We start from the raw sequence: 9779 nt of genomic DNA, 5'->3' as shown, positions 1-9779 counted from the left end.
AAAAAAAATGAATGATTTATTTGAATTTTTTTCAAATGAAAAAAAGATCAATTTAGTACTTGAGGGTGGAATTGAAGTCTAAAGGTGTGAATTTGGGTGCGATTGACGAAATTGCAACGTTAGGGTGAAATTGAAAATAGATTAATAGATGAGGGGTTTTATTGGTCAATAAGCCGTTCGAAGAAATGGAATCTTTAAAGTTACTTATTTTTGAGAGGGTTATTATATGAAATGTCTTTCTGAGGTATTTTTGAAATCCCAATAAAACTAAAACCCTAGCATTCCTTCTCCACTCTCTCTTACTCCCTCACTTACTAACTAAATCAAAATCTCGCCTTCGTTTCTCCAATCTTCAACAATGTCAGCGATGATGGTAAGTGACAACAACACACCATTTCTCTCTGTTTTTGCGTTTGTGTAAATGTACTGACTATGTTTAAAACGACGATGCTTTGAGCAGCAACCGCAGATCATACTGCTAAAAGAAGGAACAGATACGTCACAAGGGAAAGCACAGCTGGTCAGCAACATCAATGCGTGTACGGCCGTATCTGATGTTGTTAGGACGACGCTGGGCCCTAGAGGTATGGACAAGCTTATTCACGACGATAAAGGAAACGTCACTATTTCAAACGACGGTGCTACCATCATGAAATTGCTCGATATTGTTCATCCCGCTGCTAAGATCCTCGTCGACATTGCTAAATCTCAGGACTCTGAAGTATGTCTTTCATTTTTTTGATGCCTTAACTTAAACTGTTACTGGCTTATGCAGTTTTGAGAAAATACATCCTCTTGTTGTGGTACAGGTTGGTGACGGAACCACTACAGTAGTTCTACTTGCGGCAGAATTTTTGAAGGAGGCCAAACCTTTTATAGAGGATGGCGTTCACTCACAAAATTTAATACGGAGCTATAGGACTGCATGCGATTTGGTATTTATAGCTGCTTTCATAAGGTTCTAAACCTGCGTGTTGGATATATGATTTTTTATGTGTGAAACCTGACTTTTTAGGCAATTGAGAAGATTAAAGAACTAGCAACTAGCATAGAAGGAAAAAGTATTGATGAAAAGAAAAATTTGCTTGCTAAATGTGCTGCTACAACGCTTTCTTCAAAGCTTATTGGAGGGGAGAAGGAGTTTTTTGCGCAGATGGTTGTGGATGCTGTCATCGCTATTGGAAATGATGATAGACTAAACATGATCGGAATAAAGAAGGTAAGGCTACATCTTCTCTAGATTTCGGTGTATATGGACTGTCATTTAATTCAGGTTGTTCTTGTAACAATTTGTTAGCTTTCATGTATATCTTTAATTCAGATTCTGTTAGGAGCATTGCAGTTTTTAAAGAGAGAGATGTCCATCAACTTGTAGGATGAGCCTGGTTTTAATAATTGTTATCAGGATTATTATTTTAAAATGTAAATTGAGTTTTGCAACATGATAATCTGCATAATTGAGCTCTTTTCCTGATTAAAATCCTTGTAATGATGTCCAAAATCATGCATATTAGAAGGGAAAAATCTATTTACCTGACCCCAATGAACTTGGGATAGAGGCTTAGTTGAGTTGAGTACCCCTATAGGCTATAATATAATTGAATAGATAAAATGTATAATGTGTGATTATAAGTGACGGGGCTATAAGAATAACCCAATACTTTGTGAGAAAATATCAGTCAAAAGTTATCTTCATATTGCCCTCCTTTCTTTTGAATCCTGTTTACAGTTTGGGATTCAGGTACAAAGTGAACACTTTATATTTATTTTTTGTTGAGGAATTTTTATGCTGACATGTGAGTGAAGGTAAAATTGGATCATGTCCCAACTTTGCTTTCTATTAAAGTTTTGGTGTTGGCTTGACTATGTTTCAAATCTAATATGAGAGATTTTTATTTGCTGTAATTTGTTTCCATGCAGGTACCTGGTGGCAATATGCGTGACTCCTTTCTAGTAAATGGTGTTGCCTTCAAAAAGACGTTTTCATATGCTGGGTTTGAACAACAACCAAAGAAGTTTGTAAATCCCAAGATACTTCTTCTCAACATTGAATTAGAATTAAAATCTGAGAAAGAAAACGCAGAGATAAGGTAATTGATTGGTATCCTATTGTATTCAATAAAATACTAGAGGTTGCTTCTGATTCCACATTGCTGGTAACTGCAGGCTATCAGACCCATCACAATATCAGTCAATTGTTGATGCAGAATGGAATATCATTTATGATAAGTTGGATAAATGTGTACAAAGTGGCGCCCAAGTTGTTCTTTCACGTTTGGCTATTGGGGATTTGGCAACACAGGTTAGCATTCCTAGCTTGCGAACTTATCTGATTTGTTTTGATGGTACTATTTACCTTGGAGTACTTGTATTCTTATTTATGTTGGGATGAGATGGAAGGAAATTAGAGAAGTGATTGTATTTAGTCAATAAAGAATTCATGTAGGACATTTTGTTGACTATATACATGTTATTCTTTCTTTCATTCCTCTAATCAGATGTACTTCTTTGCTCGTGATATTTTTTTTAAGTATGTAACTTAAATATTGCAATCAAGCTGTTAAATGTGGCTTTAGCTTCTTGGCCTTTCTGGTTTGTCAGACATCAATAAGATCTCTTAAAACATGTATTTGATTTAAATCTAATCATCCTGATTCTTGCTTCTGAATGCTTGCAAATGTAATGAATATTGGCAAAAGCGCAATCTGTTTGTTGTTGCTAATTCCAAATTTGTACTCTCTGCTTCACATTGTTTGTTCATCGAGTGATTAATTATCTTCATTATGGTTTTCTTGGGGTGCTTTGCTTGTAACAGTATTTTGCAGATCGAGATATTTTCTGCGCTGGTCGTGTAGCTGAAGAAGATTTGCAAAGGGTTGCTGCGGCAACTGGCGCAACAGTGCAAACAACCGTCAACAACATAATTGATGAGGTTTAACACATTCTGCTTTTGGAAATATAGAAACTGCGTCAATTTGTGAATTTTTATATTGTGTTGGTAAACAGTGTGCTTGTATATATAATTAATCGACTCTGTTGTATTTTTGTTTGTCTTGAAGATTCTTGGACCTTGCGAGATTTTTGAGGAAAAACAAGTTGGAAATGAGAGGTTTAATATATTTAGTGGATGCCCTTCTGGAAAGACAGCCACTATTGTTCTTCGCGGTGGAGCTGATCAGGTTTGTCAATTTATTAAAATTAAATGTAATTGCTTTTAAATTAAAGAACATCTTGGAGTCTTCATCTTTATCATCTTTTCTTGTGTAACAAATACCAGTTCATTGAGGAGGCAGAACGGAGTTTACATGATGCTATAATGATAGTCAGAAGAGCTATGAAGAACTCAACTGTCGTTGCTGGTGGTGGTGCGATTGATGTATGGTGTAAATCAGCTGATGCTATCATAATTACAAATTTTTGAAGATACTATAGACCTTGTTGATTGATCCGTCTTTGTTTTTGACAGATGGAAATAAGTCGATTTTTGAGGCAGCATGCTCGAACAATAGCTGGAAAGTCCCAGCTGTTTATCAACTCTTATGCAAAGGCCCTTGAGGTAAACCGATTATGTCTAATCTGAGAAATTGTATCACATGATTGTCCTTCATGTGGTGAATAAGAGTAGAATTGATCTTTGCGGTTGAATCCTCTATACAGTAAATAATAGGTAGAAAGTGGCAGTGGTTATTGAAATTGATACTATTGTTTCAACTTACTAACTTGTTTGCAATGGGATCTTAATTAACACTGCCAGGATTTTCTCTTACGTTTATTCTTGAGGCGTTATCAGATACTTTGGCGGAGTAGTCTGTCGAGGCTTTCTGACAGTTCTCTAATTTGTTCTATTTATGTTACATCATCTCTTTAATTGATGAAAATGCAAAATCTTATCACTAATTGTAATATGCGGTTTCTTCTATTGTTTAATTTTTTATTTTAATGAAAATTCATGTAAGAAGTTGCATTCGTAAATCTTTTTTATTCAATTTGTTTGAGTTGATAGGCCGTGGATAGATCATAGAAATATGCGGACCAGTTTAGATTACTAAATACTATACATCTTAGACATGTATCCAGCTAGTTATTCTTCAATGCACAATTACTCTTGCTCTTTATATTTTTGAGACATTGGAAAAATAGAAGTTCATAAGGTTCGTCTTTTTAATGTTGCAGGTTATTCCAAGACAGCTATGTGATAATGCTGGATTTGATGCTACTGATGTGCTGAACAAATTAAGGCAGAAGCATGCCCTTCCATCTGGTATTTCTCCGTCACATTTACATAAACCCTTCTTTTTTTCATTTTGGATGCAGCTAAAATTGATTCTTTTGATTCATTCTTCATATCTTATTGCTGACCATGCAACTTACATTTGCGCTTTTATTCGTGGCAATTCCTATGATATGAGTTGCAATGATTTGCTTTGGAATCTATTTCAGTATATTATTATGTGACATTTGAATTTTTATAACAGGAGAGGGTGCTCCTTTTGGAGTAGATATCAACACTGGTGGAATTGCAGATTCATTTGCTAACTTTGTTTGGGAACCAGCAGTTGTTAAGGTGCTATATTTTTTTTTCAGTTCACTTATATATCTAGATGCTTTCTTTATTTTTTGGTTTTTAGTCTTTTGACCCCACTTGTGATTGGAATCCTTGTCACACAGATCAATGCAATAACTGCTGCTACTGAGGCTGCTTGTCTTATATTGAGTGTTGATGAGACAGTAAAAAACCCCAAGGTATAGTCAAATAGTATTTTTTGCTTGTTATTGTGATTTTTGTAGTTAAGTTTATTTTCAAGATGCAGTTTCTTTCATTGAAGTGATACCAGGTTATTATAGAATATTGTGTTTTTAACACTTTTTGATTGAGAAGTTCTTACCATAAATTTTGTGAATGTGGTAGCCTTCTTGTTAGCTTTAATAGTTTGAGAATATAAAACTTGAGAAGCAATTAATAGATTGAGTGGAACAATTGAATGGTGATGAACTAACTTTATTAATTTACTAATCTATAAAGCAACCAAGAGAGAGGTTGACATAGATGTAGATGAGTCTGGATACTAATAGTTAAATGCTAGTTTTAATCCTGTCAAACATTCCCCAACATCCTTAGCAAGTTCTATTGCATGTACTTTCAAGTTTTATCTTCTGCAAATAATTCTGAGGTATTGGTATTTGGATGAGTAGATGCTAGCATACATATAATCAGTGACAGTATATCACAGTTATTAAATATCTTCACTCCAGTTGGTTGAAGATGATGATGTTAATTTTTGAATGCTCGATAAGGCCACTTCTTAAGACCAGAAGAAGAGGTTTTAGAATGAAGTGCACAAATTCATTATTAGATGGTGTTACAGCAAGTGGACAATTTTAAAAAGTTATGTTTGTGTTTGCATTTAGACCAAAGGAGCTAATATGGAATTAGTTCAAAATGCATAGTATTTGGATAGTTAGCTAGTCTGGTTTAGTAAAATGTATCCATACTAGAGTTAACTGGTATGATAATTTTTTCTTCAATTTACGTGATTTAGATAACTTGTTATTGATGATCAATGATATGTATTCTAGGGATCATAGTACTAGCCAGAAAAAGGCCTTTAGTCGGTTTTCCCGAGAGTAAGGAATGTCATTAACAGGTTATCTTGGTGTACGAGCTGAGCTCATTACATTTGGTAGGATAGAAGGTAAATTATGCACTGCACATTGACTGGAAGTAGTTTACTTCATGGTCAATTTAGCAACCAAAAGTGATGCTGGAATCATAACCAAATCTTGGATCTAGATTTTGTTGTAGGATAACTTTACCCAAGCTCTTCTACACCGGTAATTTAGTGATTCTTACATAGGAACCCTGCAATGTGCATTGTCTTTTCTGAGGTAGAAATGAATTATAATTGTTTGCCCTTAAGAATATTCTTTTTTGAAATTGCTTCTGGGTAAAGCAATTTATCTAGACTATTCACCATATCTTGTTTGAACTTTATAGAAACTCGACTTATTAGGTATATGAAAAAGAAACAGCAGCTGTATAGCAAGCAAAATCCAAAAAGTAGCATAGTTCAGTTTTCACATGTATAGATTGTCAAATTAGGTAAAATAGTAGCTGTATCCAGTTCGTAGTATTTGTTGGTCAAAATGTACTGGTTTTGGAAAAATTAATATAATTTTACATATTCTGTGCACTCATCATCTAAATAAAACACTCCTTCCATTCCTTTATATTTTTCAATTTACAAAGTTGGCCTTTTTAAATTATATGTCTTCTATATATTAAACTACTAATTTATTATTTTGTCCAACTTTACCCATCAGTGTTCGATATTTTTAAGCAAGATTGATATTTTTAATACAAGGAGAATAGTCATATCAAATTTTTTCCCAGAAAAGTTAGACTAATAATTAGGCTTCTTAGTACTTGTGCTACAACAATAATTAGGCTTCTTAGTATTTGTGCTACAACCTCGAACGACAGATTAAAAGAAAGGGAGGGAGTAATAGTTACCTTGCCAATCTTATTTGAAGTGTTACAAGAATTTGCTAAGCAGATAAATTTATCTGTTGGATTATTAGTTTGTTGAATCAAAGGCTACATATGCTAAAATGTATATCAATATCCAAGTATAATTAGGGACATGAAGGTGTACTTAAAATGAAGAAATTAAACTTGGTGATGCTGTTTGATTTTGCAGTCTGAAAGTGCTCAGGGAGAAGCTGCTGCTGGTGCGATGGGTAGAGGACGTGGAGGAGCTGGTTTCCGTGGCCGTGGAATGCGAAGACGATGAGCCTACTCCCTGATGGAAGTGTTTTAGCAGTCAAAAAGCATCTTTCAGAATTTTTTATTTGATTTTAGTTGATTGCACATTGTATCATTTGAATTAGATTTGTGCCATCTGCCTACATGACTTGTGAGCCCCGAACCTTAACGCTAAAAGCTTTGCTGATTGGTTGATTCTGGAGTGCAGTTGCAGCTGCTTAATTTTGCTGGGTGTAGAATCTTAGATAGTAGCGTCGCATGGTTTGTTGTTTACAACTTTTAAAGAGAAATTTTTAGGAAATGAAGTTTTGTTTGAATTATGCAATTGGTAATCTCTATAATGAAATTCTTACTGGGTTACCTAGTGAATGTGGTCTAGCTTGTCATCTTGTTTAGCAATGACAATAGTTACAGTAGATAAATTATTCTTCAAATATTTAAGAACAGAAATTAAGGCCAAAAGTTGCATTTATGACTTTCATTTTTATCAATTTGATCACTTGACAATTGACACTTTAGTTTAAAGAAAACTATTTATGTAACTATTTTTTTATTGCATTTAAAAATGGTCATTTTTTATGTGCTGGTGTTATTTACACGGATTAAAGGTTAATTAGTTTTTTTTTTTATTTCAATTGAAGAATAAAATTTGATTTGATTATAATTTATTTTACAAATTCACTCAAGAAAAAAAATTATATCCAGTTATTTTTCTTAGAAAAAAAATTTCCTGCTGCCTGGAGTTTCCTGCAGTCTGCTAGGTGGCAGCATGAGAAGCTGCCACCTCACAGACTTATTTTTATTACTGCTCCGCTAGTTTTAATTGAAATAGGAAACACTTTTGGTTAATTATTCAGTTCAGTTTTAGGAACTGAATTGAATAATTAATCAAAAGTGTTTCACATGACATGGGTAATTGTTCCAATATTTTAAAAGTGAAATTCAATGGCTAAAACACTACTTTCATGCTTAGGAATTCAAATAAAAACTGGCTAATTAATAAGGACTGAACTGATTCATTAACCAAAAATGTTTCAATCAAAAGAAATTGATGTGACATGGGCACCTGCTATATTAACAAAAAGTAATATTCAGTGGTCAAAAGCTATTTGCATTACGCATAGCTCTGATGATATACATAATGCTTGTCTAATTAAACAGAAAATAGCTAATGTGATTGAATCAGTCCCTAAACAAAAAAAAGATTATTTTTATGAAACAAAATTTCAGACTTGTTCATTTATTAAAATATCTATCAGTCTATAAATTTGCTATATAATTTCATAAAAAAATATAAACGGTAAAAAAAGACCAAAATTCATCAAATATTTATTATTCATTCGAACTTATTTTCATCAGAATCTGCAATTGCATCCTGCAAAAATATATAATTATAAATATTATTAATATGATAAAAACAATAAAATAACTTAATTTTTAAAATATCAATTACCTGAAATAGTTGAATATATGAAAAATTATTTTGTTCTGTCGCGATCTCTTGCGAAGCAATAAACTATTTAGATAAACATCTTACACTTGATTCCTTCAAATAAATTATAACATATTTGTTAATTAAACAACATATTTAGAAAATATATCTTTAACCAAAAGTGTTTTATAATTGTATTTTTTTCTAAATATATAAAAAGTTCAAATACGTACCTGAGTCATATTTTCCAACCCTTGCGATTTAACATCCAAATCTTCTTATCCAGTAATGATGTGTGTGGTTTCTTCAACCTTGAAAATTGTAAATATAACGATATGATTAGAAGTATAAAAAATATTATATAAATGAATTAGAACAGAAATCGTATAAAATAAATGAATAAATAACAAATATTATATAACCTGCGGTTTGACTTGCTTTTGAATTTTTTTTCTTCTCTCTAAAGCACCTTTTATTCTCTTATTTGGACGTCCAACTGTCGCTTTTTTCTTGACTTCACACATAATTGGAGAAGATATTTTATCATCTTTCGAATTAGATAAACTAGTCAGATGACTATTTACCTTCATTTTTTGTAAGTCATTCAACAATTTTCTGAAATCTTCACATGCATGCTCATACAAATTCTCACTTTCTGATGCAAGTATTAGTATTTCTCGAAAATTATGACTTAAAAATGAATATCTTTTTCCAATCGACTCTTGCGGACTATTTTCAACCCCAATACTATAATTGTCCTTCATCATTCCAACTTTTGCATCTCTTGTCCACCTTTTCAAGATGTATTGCTCTGGAAGCTATTTAATATATTTTTTGTCGAGGACTTTCAAAGTATGTGCACATAAGATTCCAACAAAAGTAAATTTCATACAGCTGCACTTAATTGCTTTTGTTGATATTTTTAAAGTAACCAAGTGTTCTTGATCTTTTCTACCACATTGAACTTTATAACTGGTAACAGATTCAGACTTGTCAACTTTATGCATAACACAATCTAAAACCTTCATGTATTCACTTTGAAACATCTTATGAGCATAGGTTTTATAAAAAACATATGCACTTTCTTGACTGTCAAATTTCATACCAAGACTTGGAATCTCGATATCCATGAATCTGGTCTTTAAACAAAAATACTAAATCAGTTTTATTCTAAAATATTAGAAAAATAACTCAATAAATATAAAGACTAAGAATTTTATTAACATACCTTACTTTTGTAAATTGTCAATTGATGACCGCCCAAGATAAAGACAGTAACAGTGTAAAGTATTATCAATTTAAGAGCATAAAAATTAAGAACATCAAATAAAATAGTTGTAGTGACAAATTTAGGTTAAAATTAACTTTGCGGCCAAAGGTTCCTAATTGAATATGAATTGATTAGTTGCGTGCTGTAAGAAGCAAATTGAAACACTTTTGGTTAATGAATCAGTTCAGTCCCTATTAATTAGCTAATTTCTATTTGAATTCCTAAGCATGAAAGTGGTATTTTAGCCATTGAATTTCACTGTTAAAATGCTGGAACAGTTACCCATGTCACGTGAAACACTTTTGGTTAATTAT

At 32.5% G+C, this 9779-nt stretch overlaps 1 protein-coding gene across 1 annotated transcript; it reads left to right on the top strand.

The window, feature by feature from the left end:
* The first annotated feature begins 229 nt into the window (after positions 1–229).
* LOC126673556 (T-complex protein 1 subunit eta) lies at positions 230–7088 on the top strand. Its single transcript, XM_050367748.1, has 14 exons — positions 230–373; positions 461–721; positions 810–935; positions 1016–1219; positions 1921–2090; positions 2167–2302; positions 2816–2932; positions 3060–3179; positions 3278–3376; positions 3467–3556; positions 4174–4261; positions 4476–4564; positions 4669–4743; positions 6699–7088. Exons 1-14 carry the CDS (start codon positions 359–361, stop codon positions 6789–6791), a joined length of 1683 nt encoding a protein of 560 aa, XP_050223705.1. The 5' UTR covers positions 230–358; the 3' UTR covers positions 6792–7088.
* The last annotated feature ends 2691 nt before the right edge of the window (positions 7089–9779 follow it).

Source organism: Mercurialis annua, linkage group LG3 (assembly GCF_937616625.2).
Source record: "Mercurialis annua linkage group LG3, ddMerAnnu1.2, whole genome shotgun sequence".
In the NCBI taxonomy this organism is placed as follows: Eukaryota; Viridiplantae; Streptophyta; class Magnoliopsida; order Malpighiales; family Euphorbiaceae; genus Mercurialis; species Mercurialis annua.
This window is presented reverse-complemented; position numbering and strand designations above follow the sequence as displayed.